Here is a 20204-nt window from a genome sequence, read left to right as displayed (position 1 = left end):
CCCAGGCACCCCAGGCCAGTGTTGCTGGAAAAGCATCTGTGTGTGTGAACAAGGCCAGGTAGAGTTGTTGGTTAAGATGGAGCATCTGGGCTGTCCTGCCCATGCTTTCTAAAGGTGTCAAAAAGGGACTGTGCAAAAGCCAGGATCCTCCTGGCTGAACCCACATATGTAGGCAGGCAGGTCCTGCTCTGCATCGCCACATGCCAGCCACTTCTCCTGCCCCGCCATGCCACTTCTGCTGTCCTCCCTGCTGGTTCAACGGGTACCTCGTGTCACTGGATGAGCTCCATGCTGGTTTGCGAAGAGCATGGTCTCCTCTGGACTGCAGTAGCTACATACACTCTGTCATTGCGTTTTTGTGAGGGTGTTTTCTGCACAGGCTGGAACAGAGCCTTGCAGTGGCCTCCGCGGGGTGCTGGTACACCGGAATGAGCCACAGGGCATCCTGAGCTGCGCTGCAACGAGCCCGGTTAACAAAGGCTGTAGGTGTCACCCAGCCTTGGGAGGTGCTAGGCGTTTTATTACAACAGGTCCTACTTTATGGGCTGTGGCTGTTTCTGAACTGGGAACTCCCCCAGCTGGTGAACGTTTGCTATTACAGTCAGCCACCCCCCCCTCGGGTCCAAAATGTCTCTCTGAGGATATTGCAAGACCAACCCAAAAATTCACCAGCCTCCAGAGATGTCCGGTCAGTCAGAGGGATGGTGTCTGTGGGATGATGTGCTGATGCAGGGTACCAAAGCGAGCGGTGCAGTAGTATAACTGTCTTGTCTGGCGTTTGTGAAAAGCAGTAAGGTCAGCATGTGTCCACGGGTGTCATATACTTAGTGGGGTCTGCCCATCTCCTGAAGTCTGAGCGCTGAGGGATGCTGGATGGGAATGTGAGAAAATCCAAACCCCCAGCGGCTGCAGGCACAGCAGTTTCTTTATCAGTGATCAATCCCTCAATCATGAGGGACCATCACGCTCAAACTACTTTGAAGTGTGACTTCAAGAGAACACAGACACAAAACCTCCCCATGACACGTTACAGGTCACCTACACATTCTTTTGGGCTTTGTACATTAACAAATCTATAACAGATCACTGACCACTTTTCAGGGGGCTTACAGCCAAAACTCCTTTCAACTTTCCAACAGGAAAATGAAACACATTTTTTGGCTCTGGGTGTGCTTTTTACAGGGTCAGTGAGCCAGTGCAAGATGCTCGGTAGGAACATAAGGGCAGGAATGGGAAGACAAAGGTGTGGGATGCAGGCAGGACTCATCCCTGCCTGCAGTGGTTTCCCTGTCCTAGCAGGGAACTCATGGGTGGGAACTAGATGTGATTGCAGCTCACTCCATCCAAGCTTTACCATTTTGGCCTGGGACTTTGTAACAAGTTACTGGCCAACATCTGACCAAGTTTTGTGCTGGGCGGCAGAGAGGATCAAACTGTCTGCACTGCGCTGATACATCCACCTGGGGCTTGGTACCCTGCTCCCCACACAAAAACATTCCCTGGGCTCCTGTATATATTTTTCATGCTGCCCTTGGCCAAAAGCTTACCCTTGGTTTAAAGTAACTTCTCAGCATTCCTTCAGACTCCTCAATCCAAATGGGTTGCCAGACCATTCCCCTGAGGAACACTCTTCATCCCCTAACCACGTGTCACCACAAGGTGCCTGCTTTGAAAGTTGACAACATTTAACTGGGATGAGTTCTGCAATGCCTCGTACTGCACATAATAAAAGTCAACCACCCCTCCTGCACACAAGTAGCCTTTGTGTTTGCCTGCAGTGCAACAGAGACCTAGGAACCAATGTGAATATTTCAGAGGCAGAGGCACCAAAAAAGGCAGCAATCCTTTGACAACACACCCGACCTTCAGTCCTTAAAAGAATTCCTTACGGTGAAGCTTCATCCAAAGGCAACCTGTTTGAAGATATGCGGTCAGTGAAAAGTTCTGTATTATCCCATTGTGTCATTGCCATCAACATGACTGAGGTTTGAGGCCACATCACACATACCTCTAGGCAGAAGACTTTACCAGGCTAACCTTGAGCCTGCTGGGGCTGTCAGCAGGTGTGACTCTGTGCAAGCTTAATTGGCTCATGCCCCTTCCAGTATGATGTGGCCAAAAGCTAGGTAGCAGCCTAGATGTGGGAGATGTGAACGGCCTTGTGCTAGGAAAAAGACCTGCAGGAGCGGCAACAGATGCACCCATCTGTGGGTATCATGTTCAGTCTCTCTTGTGATTTACAAGAAGCATCTGGAGAACAGCCCCAGGGACAGGAGGGTCAGTCTGGAGAAATGGTTCAAAGTAGGTATGAGTGAAATGTGAGGTATCTGATGTAGCAGAGGGTGAAAAGAAGGGGAAAGGGAAGTACCTGGTGACCTCCGAGGTGGAAAAAGGAAGCAGAGGGAAATGTGTACACTTGTGAAAGGGAGGTGGATGGTAAGAGCAGTGCTCAGCGGTGGGCAAACACGTCAGAGTGGCCCATGGGGTCCTACCAGGACACTGGAGGGAATGCCAAATCAGCCAGGGTTTCCTGTGGTGCTGCAGCAAGCAGAGGTCTTGGTACGTGTTTTGGGTGGCAGACGGGGCTCAGCACCCCGAGCTGTGCTTGCGAAGGCGCAGCAGAGCGCCGCACCTGCCTGCTCCTGCAGAGGGAGCGGACAAGCAGCGCAGGCTGCCATGGGGGCTGCCTGCCTACCCTGCCCGCCGCAGGGACCCTGCTGCCTCTCTCCCAGCCGCGCACTGCCCCTCGCCCACCCCACAAAAAGGCCAGGCCCAGGTGGTTGTGTACAAAACCTGAAATAGTTTACTTTGCTTTTTCCTCCCTTTTTGTTTTTTCTTTTTTTTTTTTTTTAAACTTTCCTCTAGGCTTACTTGAAGGTTTTGTGAACTCGATACAAGAGCATTTGATATGAATCGGTAAATAAAACACCGTCATAGATAGATAGCCACGATAAACTTTGTTAGAAATGTACATGTCGCGAAAAAATAATAATACTAATAATCATAATAAAAAAAGCCGGCGCGACGCCCATGCCGGCGCGGGCCTTGCCTCGCCTCCCGCGGGGGCGCTGGTTCCGCGGGCGCCGCGCCCCGGTAATGTGTGTATATAAACAAAGCCCATAAGAAATGTACAAATATAAAAAGCTACAAACATTAATAAATTACATCGTCACAAAACACGGAAACACTCCACAAGGTGCTAGTAAAATAACTTCGTCTCCCTCCTCGTACAAGAAGTTACGCAAAGAGCTGGTACCGGCGGGCGGCGCCCCGGAGGGACTTTCCCTTGTAAAAAACCGGTGGTGGTTATTCCAAAAGCTATGTACAAGCTACATTCTAGGAAAAGGGAGCCTCGGGAAGCGCAGCTACACAGGGCGCCGGGGGGGGTGCCTGAGAAACGCGCCCAACGCCTCAGCACAATGGCCGCTATAGCACAACGCCTCACCACAACGGCCGCCATCGCTCAACGCCCCAAGGCCTCGGCCCAACTCCGCCCCCGCCCACCCCGCGGCCCCGACCCACTGCGCCCGCCTGCCGGGCGGGAAGGGGCGCGGCCTGGCCCGGCGCCTTCGCGCCTCCCCGCGGCTCCGCCTGAGGGCCGGGCCCGGGGCCGAGGCCGGCGCTGTGCCGGGCCCGCCCGCTCTCCGCGGCAGGTTAGTATTAACTTTGCGGCTAGTCAGTCTCAGCGCTCTGAGAAAGGATACCTATATTAAAAAATATTTATAGCAGGATTCTGTACAGTCCGACCGCTGAAAGTTAACGGGGTGGTGGTGATGGTGGCCGAGAGCCCGGCGGCGGCTGCCCGCGGCCCCGCCGCTAGAGCAGCAGCTTCCCGTTCCGGTGGATCTTCAGGATCTTGCCGAGCCGCTGCTTGGCCGTGGCCATCCCCTTCTTCGTGCGCTTCCCTGGAAGGAGAGCGGGGCAGCAGCGTGAAGGCCCGGCCCGCCCTGCCGCCCGCAGCCGCTCCGCAGCTAGCCCTGCCGGCCGCCGCCGCGGGGCCACCGTCCCTCGCACCGCGGCGGGGCACGGCCCTGGAGCCGGAGTCCCCCTGCGCGGGGTCGGGGCTCAGCTCATCCCTTCCAGCTGCAGCCCTGAGCCCTGTCCCGGCCCAGCTCCCGGCTCACAGGTGAGCTGTTTGCCCACAGGTTGACGGTGAGAGCCCAGCCATGCCAGCAACCGTCCCACCCTGCAGGGCTCCATACACACCAAGGGCACTCTCGGCTCCTCACACCTAGGAGGCCATTACAGTACCCCACCCCCCCCCCCCGGGATCTCTTGAGCACCTCTAAGGGAAATCTGTAGTCCAAGAATGCTGAGCTCGTGGGCCACCGTGAGTCCTGCTCCAAGCACTGCCCTGAGGATGTCTGGTCCCTTGGCCACTGTGCCAAGATCAACCTACATACCATCACAGTTCCACATTTCTTTTTGCCCTCTCTTTCTCCAGCACTACCGAGACCACCTATGTCCAGCCCTGCCAGAAGGACACTGAAAAGACACACACACAGGCACGGGCACACACACACTTACTTCCTACAGATTCAGGCTAGCACCAAGGCACTACTATACACCCAAAGCGGGCAGTGTTTCTGTCCCCATGCCATAAGGGGACATGACCACCACAAGCCCAGACCCTTGCTCACGAGCTGTGTGCTTCAGTGAGGTCTGTGCTCCCTGTCTGCTGGTCCTGGGCAGCTGCTGCAGCTCCTCTCTGCTCACCAGCTGCCGCCTTAGGGCCAGAAACTTCCCTGGTCACCAGTGCACCCAGGACTGCTGGGCACACACAAACCCATACAGCCTGTTCTCTTCCCATCATGCTGCCACTGGCACACTTGCATGCAGCACCTGCAGGCACTCAGCTTCTCTGTGCTTTTCCCATCTGCATTAAGTGCCCTAGCCTTGAAGACCATGACCGTGTGGGTGACCTTCCATAGGAAGTTTCCTCTTTTTTCATCCTTTTGCCTCACTCGTTAAAACTGACAGACCTTCCCTGAGAAGGCCTTAGAGCTCCCTAATTTATGCTTCATCCCACCATCTCCTTCCATAGTTCCTTCACTCCTAGTGGTGCCCAATGTGGGGCAATCCTAGACTTGGGACTCTCCTGTGCTCCGTGCAGAGAGATTCCCTCAAGTTGCCCTGGTGCCCCTAGCTGTCCCAAGACTGCACAGGAGGCTCTGAAAGTGCTCGGCTCCCTGCAATGCCAGCCACTCGCTTTCTTAGCACATGGCTCTTTCCCTCCTTTGAAGACTGAGCTATGCCATGGGTAAGATGTGATCAGGCTCCCTTCACGATGCGCTGACTCACCAACCAGACTGGGGTTTGGCTTCATTCAGCCCTCCTTTTCCCATCACATCTTTCACTGGCTTGGACCTGTTAGACTAATGCCATCATTTCACCACAAAGACATAATTCCAGGCAAATACGTTCATTCCACTCTGGTTCTGCAGACAGCCACAGGTATTACCAGCTCCTGGCAGGACCCTAGCACCTACCACAGGTTAATGTACGTTCTGTATGGCCTATTCCAGCTGCTCTGGTGTTCTACTGTTTGTCAGGACACTGTGCTCTGCTTCTGACTTGCCCCACTCAAACAGAGGGGGACACAGGAAACATCTGCCACATTGCCTGGCTCACATCAGGGACTCTCCCAGTAGAATCACACCTTTAATCTTCACACTACACAGTGCCTGTCCCACACCTGTCTCTGTCACACTCACTGAGCAAAGTTCAAGCAGAGCCTAGTCTAGGTCCTAGCCCAGACTCCAGCACAGCCTCAGCTTTATAACGTTTCCCTACAGCAGACAAGCAGCGACCTCTTCCTCTCTCTTGGCTTTGGTTGTGTGGCTGTGTTACTCCCAGGGTTTGATATTCCTCTGCTCCCTTGTGGCAGCTCTCAAGACAAGTTTGCGGATGTGCACTGCTCTACATGTGCTGGGAGGATGTCCTTACAGGTACTGGTGTACCACCACCACCCAACCACAGCAGAGCCTGACCTAGCCCTGGCAGAACAGCCTTCATGGATGTATCTTCCCCTGGACAAGCTTCGCCAGACAGGCTGGACTGCGATGTGACCACTGCAGGTGTCCTCAGGAGCCCCAGGGCATGCTCAGGAGTACTTCCTAGCACAGGATGCCTCGCACCCTGCAACAAACAGCCCAGAAGCAAACACGTATTTGGGCCCACGATGCCAGGCAGCCAAAGCCATGGGCCCTGTCTCTGACCAGATCTGACCTACTGAAGCACTTGTACATACCCATGGCAGACACAACATGTGAGGTCCCTGCAAAAGGCACGGATTACATGACCAATTCACCCTTCCCCATTCCTACACCATAACTCCAGGCGTTTCCTGGTACCTTTGGCGGAGGCATTGTTCTGCGAGGATGATGAGGGTCTCCTCTGTGTGAGGAAAACACCGGGTGCCATCGGCTGCGATCCCCTGTTAGGCTGGGCGACCCCAAAGGTGCTGGCCCCTGCGGTGTACTCGTGATCTGTGAGGCTGCTGGCATGTGACTCCAGCTTCAGCTCTGGCGAGCTGCCTTCCTGAGCCGGTTTGTTCACGTTGTTGGTTGACAGCTTCTTTTTGGTATTTTTTTTCTTCTTGCCTTTTTGTTCCTCCTTTAAAATGACAAACATGAAGCTCAGATTAATCCCCAGAAGACCTTTAGCTACGGCAAGGGCCAGCGGCGTTGCTTAGGGTCCTGATACAACGAAAACCCATGAAGCTTGCCATGTACAAACTGCTCAGGGGATGTTCCAACACCGTCTCGCTCACAGGTCTCTCTGCTGCAGGCAAACATTTGCCTTTATTGTCTTTCTTGACCTACGTATGTGCTTTGTGCAGAGCCTCCTTGTTTGTCAACTCTGCACACACTGCAGCGAGCGGGAGCCAGCCAGGACCAAAATGACCCTGCCCTTGGAGAGCAGCGGGGTTTTGCATGGACAAATCTTTCGATGTTCCACAAAAACTGTCACCTCCTATCTTCAGGTATCTTCATACACTTTCATAACAGCGCGGAGGACATTAAAATTCCCACTGATTCCCAGACTCTGCTTCCTGCTAGGACATACATGTTATTTCCACCTGCAACTGCACTTATACATACATACCATGAGAACAGTGCTCTTCCACCATGTTGTTTCCCTTGCCTACTTTCAGTTCACTCCTTTATGAAACCCTGCTGCCATTCTTAAGAGCTCCTCTACTCAACAGTACACACCACAGAAGCCCAACGCCACCAAAACCTGCATCTCCAGCAGCTTGCCAAAGTGTCTCACCAACCTTGCTCCAGCAGACCTGGTCACCTTCCTGCCTCATTTGTGGGGCCTGTGTGCACTGGGCACTTAGCATCTGAACTCTTCAGAGACTGGACACTCAGCAACACTCAGAGTGCCTCAATCTTTGCTAAACTGACCCACAGTTACCCACAGTTCACCAAGTCTTTGGAAGTTAACCCTTACGCTTCTCTTTCCACAGATAAGGCAATCACACCAGTCACACCAGATACACATCAATGTGCTGTTCATGCACACTTCTTTCAGACAGCGTCCTTCTGTCTTTGCCTGGTAGCTACGCTCACTCATCCTTCTCTACACTTCCAACTCATCACCTACTCTGAGCTGCAGCACTGTCATGTTGTGACATTGTTGGACTTTCATCACACCCCTGAGACTGCTGAGCCCTGTGTCACTGGCATGAGTAAATACTGGGGAGGGCTGACACTGCACTGCTACTGCGGCACAGCTCCTGCTGGGGAGAGGGCTTTTGTTTCCTGACAGCTATGACTTCTGAAGCAGCCTCACCTGCTGTGACAACTTGGCTGCAGCAGCGGCGAGTCCAGTTTCAATGGAGGCAACTCTTGTGCCCTCTCGCACCGGTCTGTCTTGTCGAGGCACCGAGGGGCCAACTCGTGCTACAAGGAAAGCAGATGCAGGTGAGATGTGCAGAAGGTGCCTGTGAGAGCACTGTTACCACCCACCTCCTGTGCAGGGAGGGCCAGGGATCCAGCAGCCTCTGCCCTTCCTTCCCCAGGACGCGTGCAAAGCCAGGAGGTGCCAACAGCCTCCAGTCACAGTGGCTTGGGGAGAAGCTGCCAATAAGGATGAAACACAGCTGAGCAACTTCACTGGCAGCTGCAGCTACCTGAAGCCAAAGCCATGGAGGTTTCTGCCTACACTACAGATATGAGCGACTCCAGCACTATTTCCAAATGGAAAGTGTTCACTGCCCCTCAAGCTGCAGGTGGACATGCGTGCCACAAGCTGATGAGACATGGGCTGCTTGTCACACACACACAGCAAGCTGCAGAGACCTCCTTGTTAGTGGGCACATCAAAGGGGTCTAAGGACCCCCTGGCCTGTCGCTGACTCTGGTGTGCTGCAACAAAACCACCCCTCCAGACCACCAGCTTTGGCTGAACATGGAGGACTATTCCTATACTCTCTCTCATTATTCTTTACACAGCCAACCCCTAAAAGCCCTGGCTATTCAGCTGTCTGGGGTTCATGGCTACACCACTGCTAAGGTGGCCACCAACTGTTCCATCACCAAGAGCGTGAAGAAAAATAAACCAACAACCCACCAAGGAACGACTTTTCCTGCCGCCTGATTGACAGAGGAAGGCTAACACTGCTCGGCATGAGTCCCAGCGCAGGCTGTCACCTCCCACTGCGCTGGGAGGGATTAATCCTTCACATGATAAAGAAATTGCTAGTTGTGGTCTTACAATTTCTAAACTCCTTGAAAAATGGCTGATTTATTATGGACCTGCACAACTTAGCCTGAGTCGGGGCAGGACAGACTTACCAGTTGGACTGTAAGGGGCATCATCTGAACTTTTCCTTTTCTTTGATCGGGATTTGAAAACTGGATTATCTTCATCTGATTCAAGAGAAGGGTAAACTACAGTGGGAAACAAAGGCAATAGTTTCAGTGTAGGAAACAGCTCTACCCTTGCATCAAGGCCCACTTGCTCTGTGTGGGTGCAGTAACTACAGGCAGCACAGCTACAATAGCAAGGGCCCCAGAAATACCACTGAGTGGTGACACAGCTGCACCACTCAGGGAACTTTCTACTCTAATGCACACACTACACCTGGGAGCTGCTGTCATTAAACTGTGACCAGGTACTTTTAGAATACACAGTGAAACTTATCACACAGGAAAAATCAGCTCTTTCTCTTGTCTGTGGAGCAGCAGCACAGCTAGAAGAGACATGAAAAGGTTTCCTTATCTCAGGCTACACTGGTACTGAAGGCATCTCAGCCAACCACTTCTTTCAGCACACAGCTTCCTGGCTCCTGTGACTCCCGCACCATGCGGCAGAGGCAAATAAGACACAGTGCAAGTATCCAAAAGGTAAATGTGAACCATTCTGCCAAAGGACCCTTTGCAGGCCTGTGGCATAAACTCCAACTGATCTCTCTAAATGCTGTCCCAACCTGGACTATGAAGTTTCTGCTTTTCTTTTCCACACATTTGATTTTCTTGCTAGCTGCCATTTGTCACCTCACTTGTGATTTTGGCATTACTGTGTCATCTGGCTGATGACACCAGAAGCCTTCTGATCAGAGGTGGCACAAAGCCTTTGGAAACCAAGCGTGCTCCCCTCAAAGGCTCTCCATTCACTGGCAGCACAGGCACACAAGAAGCAAATCCATCCCTCAGCAGAGCAGAGCCTTGTTCGCTTGTGACGTCTGTCTCTAAACCACAGCCCTGTCCAACAGCTTCATGGAGCTGCCCTTTCCCAAAGCAGCTTCCAGCACCGCTACTGCATGCAAGGGCACTCTAAATGGCTAGGCAGCATTCTGCAACGTGTCACAGCATCTCCATCTCACCTTGGTGTCTCTGTTAGTAATGTGAAAAGACACACTCCACTTTTGTGATTGTAACAAATGATTTCTGATGGCCCTGCTTGTCAGGGAGACTCAAACACACACACAGACTCTCCTGTTATCCAGTATAAACCTCTACCAACTTCTTGCCCTCTTCGGGACTTCAGAATTTCCAGCCCCTACCAGTCTTCACATTATTCCTTTTCTCCATTTCCTCACTCCTTTATACTCAAAAAACACCCCTCCAGATTCTTATGGCAGAACTGATGTTACTGGTGCAAACTGTCTTTGTGCCCATATCTGCTTCAGATGCTGGCATTCTCTGCCAGCACTCAAACACCACTGGATCCCTTTTCCAAGTACAAATTCAACTTCTCATTCATCTTAGCTAGATATTTTATTGCCATTGTGTAGACAAAGACATTTCTGTCATAAGTACTAGTACCTGACACACATTTCTGGGACAGTTTCCTGTTTCTTGGCTGACTGCTGTGGTTTCAGTGGGCTTCCATGTTTCTTAAGACCTTCTGATTGTGACATGCCCCAAATACAGTCTGTCTGGATGGCCATGTCACCACTGGCTCTGGGGTCAGCCTACCCATCTTTACGGTGGTTGCTTAATTTTGCCATGCAGGTCTCTTGTTATTTGCACTCCTCCTTCCCAAACACCCAGTGGATTCCAGTGGGACAGAATGTGAAGAAGCGCATCATGAGAAATATGGGTGTATGTGCAAACATGCACAGGTATGTACATGCAGCCCCAGGCACTCACTTATTCCTCATCCGTACTCACCATAGTCTGAATCTTTAAAACAGGCATCTAAGTGGTCCTGGTCCTCATCATAATCTTCTATGTCGATGTTGTTCTTTGTGCTTTTCTTCAGTAACCGTTTGCTGGTGGTTTTGTTGCCGCCACCACCCGTTTTTTTAGAGTTCTGTGTGGAGATGGAGTTATTCTTTGCCTGGTTGGTTCCCCACGATGGCTGGAGGCAGGACTCTGAGGACTGGAGGTTTGCCATGGATAGCATGCCCTGGATTGCTTCCTGCGTGCTGGGTGAGGCAGGTGGCTGACTGTGGGGAACAGTGAGAAACACAAGAGCTGTCAGTGATTCCAGAAGCACAGGAACCCCTCTCAAACAGCTTACTCCTTTTCCTGAACAGTGCTCCTAGGAGAAGTTTCCTGATTGCTGCCTTCTGAGCAGCTGGACATACCACAAGTGATTCTTATGCTACCAGCACTATCCCAGTCAGCCCATTAGATTTTAGGGTGCTGCCCCAGAAGTAAGGAAGCTGGCATGCTGTGGGCAGCTCCCTGGGGGCTGTTGATGCTGATGGGTGACAGCATCAGCAGGGGTGAGGACAGGGGTCAGGTTGCTTTTCAGAGCCCAAACTAGCATTCATAGGATCACAAAGAATCATGGAATCCTTATGGTTGGAAGGGACCTCTTTAGATCATTCAGTCCAACCCTCTCCAAGGCAGGGCCACCAGGAGAAAGTTACACAGGAATGTGTCCAAGAGGGTTTATAATGTCTCCAGCAAGGGAGACTCCACAATGCCCTGGGCAGCCTGTTCAGTGCTCTGCCACCCTCAACAGAAGGAAGTTCTTCATGTTGAGATAAAACTTGTGTTTTAGTTTATGGCCAATGCTCCTCGTCCTGTCACCGAAAGTTGGGAGAATAAAACTCCTTACCACCAATGTAGCATTAAGAAGCAGGCACTTCTTTATTGCAGCGCTGGGTGCTAGGTGGAATTTCCACAAATAAAGCACACCCAGTGCTGATTTCATACTTACATTTATACACAAAAATCACAAGGTAGTACACTCCCAGTTACAATGATTGGTTATTGATTTACATACAATTATAATATCTTCAGTGTCTTTCTTTTCTGCTACTACACTTGCGCGGAGGAAGCATCTTCACTTGGGCAAAGGTCTTCTCAATCTGTGGGTGTGCTTTTTAGTATTATAATGAAGGCAGTTTACTTTAGATCACCTTAAAAGCAAGTTTTGTTGCCAAGTTGGCCTGTGAGATTTCTGCCTTGCCAGGTTGTCACATAACTCATCCTATATACAATGAATCCTAGGTGCTTTGGTTATGCTCTAGAGAGTAAGGACTAAGGCTAGCATGTCACAGAGAACAGGGACTTGAAGCAACACAGCGTCTAATTTCTAAGCTAACACAGCATCCCATGCTAACATAGAGGCTAACTTCTTAAATCAAGATGTTCTAATAGTTAATTGCTTCATAATCAAACACAAAATATAGAAAGATACAGTAAAACTTCAGAGAATCTGCAACAGTCCTGTCGCTGGGCACTACTGGAAAGAGTTTGGCAACGACACAGTGTCTCTACTACCAGCTCTAAGGGCTTATGGGTCAGCACTGGAGGGGGATGCTGTGGTGTGCTTGTGACATGCTGCCAAGAGAGTAGAGGAAGAATCTGAACAATTGTAAGGCAGCTCATGATCACAGGCAACAGTTCACACTGGGGGATGTCACCACTCCAGGATCTGCTAGAATAGCATAGGCCAGGTTGGACATAGCCTTAGGCAACATGGTCTACTGTGAAGTGTCCCTGCTCATGGCAGGGGGTTGGAACTGGATGATCTTAAGGTCCTTTCCAACCCAAACCATTCTATGATTCTACTGTGGGTCACAAACAACTGAAGAAATTTCTACAATGCATTGGGACGGTTTTCTGATGTGGGTGTGGGACGGATTCATTATGGGAGATGCCGGAGAGACATTGCCTGGATGGGGGGGCTGCAGCGTGCGTGAAAACCTTGCTTTCATGGAACCTGCTTTTTGGTATTTTAATGCCAGTCATCAACAGGCACAGCAAATCTACTATGGGAAGAAACACATTCCTATGGAGCAGGCTGAGGTCAACAACGTGTAAGTTCTGACTGGCATCTATGCTTAGTGATGTGGAAAGCAAGCTGCCCACCACAGAGAACACAGAGGAATAATAATCTCCTCAGAGGAGGTCAGACATTAATTCTGTGGCAGGCAGAACACATCATCAAGCGCTGCCAGAACCTTGGAGTTCGGGCAAAAAGTGAAATGCAAAATGCAAACACACACCACACCCCCCCTTTGCTGTGGGAATGATATTTTTACAGTTGTGCAGCAGAAGCCACCAAGATACAGCATTTCCCAAGCAAATTAGCAGTACCATTGCTTTCTCTTACTTTAATATAATCCACTTTAAACCATTACAGGACTCAGTATAGAGTAATGTACAAGACATAATGGGAGTTTCTGGGCACTAATTGCATTAATAAATAATCCTGGAAATGAGTTAAGACTGGGGTTAGCAGCTAGAAACTCAGTGAATAAAAGAATACTTGGTTAGGAAAGAGACATTTTAATCACTTCATTAGCATGCCAGATGCTTTAGCCTTCTCCTTGTCAAAGGCATATTTTGCAACATCTATAAGAAATTAACATATTTTCTTTCCAGTTTTTCCCCCAACTGCTTTTGCAAACACCGACCTCTCAAAACACTGCAAATAGACCATCAAGTAGTGACCACTAAATCGGCAAATCAGAGAGGAACTGCCTTAAGCAACACAAACTTCAACAAGTAAATTGTGGAATATGATCAAAACCAGTGGTTCTGAGAGTCAGACCACAGCCTGAACGTGTGGGAGAAATGTCTCAAAGAGACAAGAGTTGTGCATGGGGCAAAGTGTTTCTCATTAGAGCATGTGCTTGTGCGTATTTCCATTAGAAGCACTGCAGCTTTCTAAGCCTGAAAGAACTCAGAAAGACCCAGGAAGCAATCTGTAAGCTCTGGAAGGACATATCTATCCCCTTCCTGCCGCATCAGCAGTGACTTCAAAACCAAAATATTTATGGGAGTGAACTATCTCTGAGTTACAGCTCTGACTTAGCAAACACTTGAAATCAGTGGGGGAGCAGGAGCAAAGCAGCTAGAGCGCTTCTCAATGGTCTGTGGCTCTGTGACTTCTGAGCAAGCTGCTCTAGCGGAAGGTGGCCCTGCCAGTGGCAGGGTGCTGGAACTGGAAGAGCTTTAAGGTCCCTTCCTACCCAAACCAGTCTGGGATTTTGCATGGCCTCCCTGTTAGGGATTTTATTTTTTCCTTTTATTCTTGTAAAGACAAGGACACATGACTGAGAGATTAGTTTACTGCAATAACACTTCCCTGCCTAGCAAGCCTGGTGGTTTTAGCTGCATACAGTGCAGGAACTGAAGGAAGTTCACACTGGAAGCTGCCAGCTTCCCCTGCAACACCCAGCACTGCATGGTAAAACCCGGTGCAGCTGCTACATGGTCCCCTTAAAGCTCCTCCAGCTCCAACCCCTGCCACGGGCAGGGACACCTTCCACTGGAGCAGCTTGCTCCAAGCCCCTGTGTCCAACCTGGCCTTGAGCACTGCCAGGGATGGGGCAGCCACAGCTTCTCTGGGCACCCTGTGCCAGCGCCTCAGCACCCTCACAGGGAAGAGCTTCTGCCTAAGAGCTCAGCTCAGTCTCCCCTTGGGCAGGTTCAAGCCATTCCCCTTGGCCTGTCCCTACAGGCCCTTGTCCAAAGCCCCTCTCCAGGTTTCCTGTAGGCCCCCTTAGGTATTGGAAAGCTGCTCTAAGGTGTCCTGAGTCTCCTCTTTTCAAAGTTGATATATATATTTTCATATATATATATATACAAGTACATACATATGCCTACCTTTTAGTGCTTTACAAGTAGGGAAAGATGGAAATTATTGCTGAGAGTCAGACATGACCACCTGGCATTATGTTGTGACACGGTAGGTTTGTATATCACATTTCTTCCATTTATTTCTTTTAAAAAGCACGTTATGGCCATTTAAACAGCCCAGCATAATTATGAAATGAAACATACTCATTTCATTTATGGGGAGCTTTCTTCAATCAAGCTGCAACAGACACTGCCAAAGCCTAATTGTTTATACAAGAGCCAAAATTGATATGACACATTCCCACTGAACTACCACACACAGTGTAGTAATTCATGCGGAGTTTAGTTATGTGACTGCATTAGTGACTTTGATTTCAGAAACCACAAAGTCTACAAGTACACTGGCTCCAGAGCCCAGGCTGGAGGGAGGAAACTGAAAGGCCTGCGTCCTCCTCCATTACTGAGTGGCATTTTTAACCCTTTGCAGACAGCAAAAGACAATTCCCAAGCAAGGAAGAGAATGAAGGCTACATGAAGACCTCAGAGCAGCCTTCCGGTATCTTATGGCAGTCTACAAGGGTGCTGGAAAGGGACTCTTTGTCAGGGACTGTAGTGATAGGGTAAGGGGTGATGGGTTCAAACTTAAACAGGGGAGATTTAAGTTGGATGTAAGGCAGAAGCTCTTCCCTGTGAGGGTGCTGAGGCACTGGCACAGGGTGCCCAGAGAAGCTGTGGCTGCCCCATCCCTGGCAGTGTTCAAGGCCAGGTTGGACACAGGGGCTTGGAGCAAGCTGCTCCAGTGGAAGGGATCCCTGCCCATGGCAGGGGTTGGAGCTGGATGAGCTTTGAGCTCCCTTCCAACCCAAACCAGTCTGGGATTCTCTAATATATAGTGACTATGTTACTTGATTTGAAAATCATTGGCTTTTTCACCCCCATTAGGACTGAAAAGGGAACTCTTAGAGGAGACTCGGCATGCACACCTCTGTTCAATAGAGAGACGAGAATCCCAGTCACTGTGCTGCAGCAAGTAACAACTTCCCAATGTTGCTGCACAATGGCAAGATTGCTGTCACAGGGCTGCCTGGTACTCCACAACTGATGTACTCTGCATGAAGCCAGTCTATATAACATGCTTTAATCTCTAAGTTGGGAAAGAGACAACTGCCTAATAAACTGAGAAGATTGAACGAAAAGATGTCTCTGGTTCAGAAACACTCCCTCCCTTTGATTTCTCTATAGCTCTGTCACCACACTGCAATCTTCTCCCTGAACATCAAAAACCATATATATAAATACATATATATTTAAACTCACTGATAAAATTTGCTTGTATGGTTTCCTCTGGTAACTTATTCCATATGTACACCATTGACCAAAAGGTGCATCTTTTGGAATTCTCAGTTATGGCTTTTAGCTTCCCATCTTTCCTGGCTTTAGATAATAACATCTTCCTATCTGAGGGAACATTTTCATTCCATTTTAACAGGTCCTTTCATCTTTGCAAACTCCACTTTTCCTGGGTCACACGCCCCAATAGCCAGGAAAGGCATAGCATGGGTAAGGATAGCACCCGTCTTTGTCCAGTCTGTTCTCAACTCTCAGACCACTCCTACAGCTGTCTCTACTTCCTCTACAGGTTCTGTGTCTTTTATAACCAAAGCAGACCTAGACAAAGCAGGGAGGAAACATACTGATACCACAGAATGTGTGATCCAGTTTTACTGCTCAAAGCAAACTGGTTTTGCTGTTTTGCACATATAAAATGGTGCAACACACCTCTTGTTCTCATGCACCATAGAATCACAATTGTTTGGGTTGGAAGGGACCTTACAGCTCATCTAGTTCCAACCCCCCTGCCACGGGCAACATCTACTGTATGAATCATGAGTAGGATAAATTCTGCCTCAAGCAGCTATCCTGGAGAACCAACACTGCTTGTAGCCCAGAAAGCCAGCTGTGTCCTGGGCTGCATCAAAACAAGCGTGACCAGCAGGTCGAAGGAGGTGATCCTGCCCCTCTACTCTGCTCTCATGAGACCCCACTTGGAGCATTGTGTGCAGTTCTGGTGTCCTCAACATAAGAAGCACATGGAGCTCTTGGAGGAAGCCCAGAGGAAGCCACGAGGATGATCAGGGGCTGGAGCACCTCCCATATGAAGATAAGCTGAGAAAGTTGGGGCTGTTCAGCCTGGAGAAGAGAAGGCTGCGTGGAGACCTCAGAGCAGCCTTCCAGTATCTGAAGGGGCTACAGAGATGCTGGAGAGGGACTCTTCATTAGGGACTGTAGGGATAGGACAAAGGATGGTGGGTTCGAACTGAAACAGGGGAAGCTTAGGTTAGATGCAAGGATGCAAGGAAGAAGTTCCTTACTGTGAAGGTGGTGAGGCATTGGCACAGGTTGCCGAAGGAAACTGTGAATGCTCCATCCCTGGCAGTGTTCAAAGTGTTCAAGGCCAGGTTGGATGGAGTCTTGGGTGACTTGGTTCAGTTTGTGGTGTCCCTGCCTACAGCAGGGGGTTGGAAAGAGATGATATTAAGGACCTTTCCAACCCCAACCATTCTATGATTCTATGATATGCCTAGCCTGCCTGGTAAAGATGATTTTCAAATGAAGCAGAGTTAAGATGGAGCTGGCTTATTAAAAGGCCAGGCACGAACAGCCTTGCCATACATTTCACATGCCACATCTCCACCTGACCTGTCATTCTCACCTTTCAGGAGATAACTCCTTTGTTTGCACAACAGGCATAGTTAGAGGCTAGAAACTTGTGCCAGCAATTTACCCAGAGCTTCCAAAAGTACCAAGGCTGTGGTTCCTATGGAGCAGTGGAAAGTTCTTAGGTGAATACCTTTGGTTTTCTACAGATGGGGGACAAACATCCAGTTAAGACTGCAGCAGCAAAGGTCTACTTCATCAGCAGACTACTAGAGAGGACGGGGCGTAAGATGTAGCAGTTTATGTCTGTGGTGCCATTACGTGCACAGAATCCATAAACCCAATTCCCAAAAGCCCTTCTTGGGGACTTGTTTGAGTTAAGCAAGACATTTCCATATGTGAGGAGTTCCACTAGCTTTTTTCAAAACAACATGAATGCTTCTGCTACCTAGTTCTCTACCAGTAGTTTAAGATCTTAAAAGACTGGAGGTAGTGAACCCATCCATTTGTTTGGAGATGGGCCCAAACAAAACCCCCATTCAGACGATCCTGCACTGAAGGATTTGAGTCTAGGAATGGTATTTTCCAGTTCTGTATTGCTTTTCACTCCTCAGTGTTTAGATTAGTAAAAGCTCTACTGCTGTCCCTTATTAACCATATTCCAAACCATCCAGTGCCAACATCAGTGTCTACTGACAAAGGTCCCATGTAAAACCCAACCAAGGCCAGACAAGCACTTCCATTTTAGGTACAGAAGTATCCATGAAAGAGTTTTGTGTTTTCCAAGCCATGTGTTTTGGTGGGGAGAAGAATGATGACCAGGCTGTGAAGGAGGGTAGACAATTCCCTGTTTTCTTCCTGCAAACATTTGACATTGGGGCAACTGCACAGCACCTTATAATGCCTTATGGAAGGAGTGCTGGTCATCTAGATGACTTTATTATTACAACATTACTACATTACTTAATTATTACTACATTAAAAACCATTATTCATGCCCTCAAGCCACATCCACTGAATTCTCCCTTCCTTTTGAATGATTCATCTACTATGGTATTATTGCTAAAATGGATGTGCAACATTTGCAGATGGGAAATGCCTCTACATTATATCACCAAAATCTTTCCCATTCACTTTCCCAACTCTCCCTCCAGATCACAGGATAAAGGAAGAATTTCCTTACTGGATTAAAAAAAAAACAACAGCTGCTGAGGTACAAAATTCATTCTCACACACACAGCCACAAAAAAGCCTTTTCTGTTTATGGGTAAGAGGGAACACCATCCCTCAGTGCATACCTGTTGGTGTTATACTCCAAACCCCCAACTTCCTTGCTTGCTTGCAGAAGATCAAGAATCCCTGCTGAACTTCCACTCTCTTTCTTTACTTTGGAATTGCGCCCTGGCTTTGCCTCTGTGTCAATGTGAAGCAAATCTTCATCTGACGAGTCATCACTCTGCAAAAACAAGGAACAGGTTCAAAAAAGTGGAAGTTAGTCCCCAGTGTCCTGCTCCTCCAGAGACACAGGCCTGGCCTTTGCCATGTGCTTTCGTTAAATACAACAAAAGACCAAAAGACAAACAAAATCAGGCGCACAGTAAATGTCAGCTGCCTTGCAGGCCACAGCCATGGCAGGATTTCTATCCCCTTCCAACCCTGAAGAACCAGCTCTGAGATCTGATCCTGCACATAGCATCAAACCACCATAAGGTGGCATTTCCATTCTCAGCCCCTGCTCCTGTTCTTGAGACCATGACCCATGTAGCAAGAGAAATGAATGTGTGGCCATATGTCTGTCAGCCCAGATATGCATCAGGGCACAGGTCTGTATCTTGCAAAACTGTTAACAGAGCCACTTCTGGCATCACTACTGCAAGAGAACAGGGAGAACTGCCAGAGGAATGGGATAGCCACATAGAAACACTGGGATCTGAGGCCTCTGAAGGAAGCTGCCTGCATCTGCTGTTTTTCTGGGGCTGGTATCTCTATGCACTGTAGTCTAGAGTATAACAGAACATCTTTTTTCCCCATTCCAGCCCTGTTTTCAGACCTCTAAAGAACCAGCCCTTATGCATAGCCTGCACTGTCCTCTCCAGGGACTGGCCTCCTTTCTTTAGCTTCTGCACAGTGAGATACCAGCAGGTTTTTCCTTGTTCTCTGTATACTGGTCTCTAGGCAACAACTACTAACTCAGGCAAGGAGGTCTGCACTTGCTCTTGAGTATCTCTGAGTCAAACCAGGATGAAAAGTATTTCTTAGTTCTTAGCGACAAACATTTGAGTCAGCTACAGTGCTGTGTTAATAACGTATTTTGCTTTTCCTGATTTATTCAGATATAATATGATTTTTTATTAATTTTTATTAATTTTATTAATCACAGTTGGGCAAAACATCAGATTTTAATGTCATTTAATTTGCGATATTAAGCTTCCATGCTAATACAGAACAAACTTCCATGTGTGCTGTTCAACTTCCTTCCTATCAACAGGCACATTGACACTGCATGTAAAGGGGCATGTAAAGTATTACACTGTGTCGACAGCATTCTAGACGTAAACCCATAATGGGCAGAGGGAGCCTCTGCTAAATGATAGTAAAAAAAACCTTTAATTACCACGTAATAGGTATTAAGGACTTCTAGTAATGTGAAACGAGAGGTGACATGAGTTCCATTGTATGAGTACTCGCAGTTTCATCTGTCAAACATGAAAATGGAAATTTAACGACCAGTGTTTAAAGTGAATGGAAACAGGAGAGCAGACACAGGTTGAGAGTGCAGCCTGGGACAGCCCCTTGTGTCTATCAATCAGCAACGTAACATCAAGCCAGGTATGACAGAAAACTCTTTCTGACCCTTCCCGTTCTTCCTTGCTCCTGTTGTTGTGGTGTTGCACAACTGTCATGGTCCCCACAAGCCTCCCACCAGGCCTGACCATGTACCAGCAGTTCAAGCCACAGCACCACAGGATACTTATTCCTAGCAATGTCTGGATGCCACCTATTCTGGGCAGGCTGTGACTGCAGAGTGAAGGAGAGGATGCCACAGCAG

At 49.0% G+C, this 20204-nt stretch overlaps 1 protein-coding gene across 4 annotated transcripts in view; it reads right to left on the bottom strand.

The window, feature by feature from the left end:
* Window positions 1-3676: 3676 nt before the first annotated feature.
* PHF2 (PHD finger protein 2) overlaps window positions 3677-20204 on the bottom strand; it is an 84124-nt gene continuing 67596 nt past the window's right edge. The window contains exons 17-22 of one of the 4 annotated variants that reach the window (XM_061357770.1): window positions 18454-18611; window positions 10625-10902; window positions 8804-8899; window positions 7801-7910; window positions 6354-6615; window positions 3677-3905 (exon numbers count right to left, since the gene is read on the bottom strand). In XM_061357770.1, coding sequence (XP_061213754.1) covers window positions 3817-3905; window positions 6354-6615; window positions 7801-7910; window positions 8804-8899; window positions 10625-10902; window positions 18454-18611 — 993 coding nt within the window. In that variant the 3' untranslated portion in view covers window positions 3677-3816. The remainder of the gene's footprint in view (window positions 3906-6353; window positions 6616-7800; window positions 7911-8803; window positions 8900-10624; window positions 10903-18453; window positions 18612-20204) is intronic. The other 3 variants (XM_061357772.1, XM_061357771.1, XM_061357773.1) reach the window with 3 other exon arrangements.

The sequence above is a fragment of the Neopsephotus bourkii genome, unplaced genomic scaffold (genome assembly GCF_033783945.1).
Source record: "Neopsephotus bourkii isolate Nb327-2 ecotype Australia unplaced genomic scaffold, CSIRO-AGI_Nbou_v1 NB_923, whole genome shotgun sequence".
NCBI lineage: Eukaryota > Metazoa > Chordata > Aves > Psittaciformes > Psittacidae > Neopsephotus > Neopsephotus bourkii.
The sequence above is the reverse complement of the archived record's forward strand: the minus strand, read 5'-3'. Positions and strand labels throughout refer to the sequence as shown.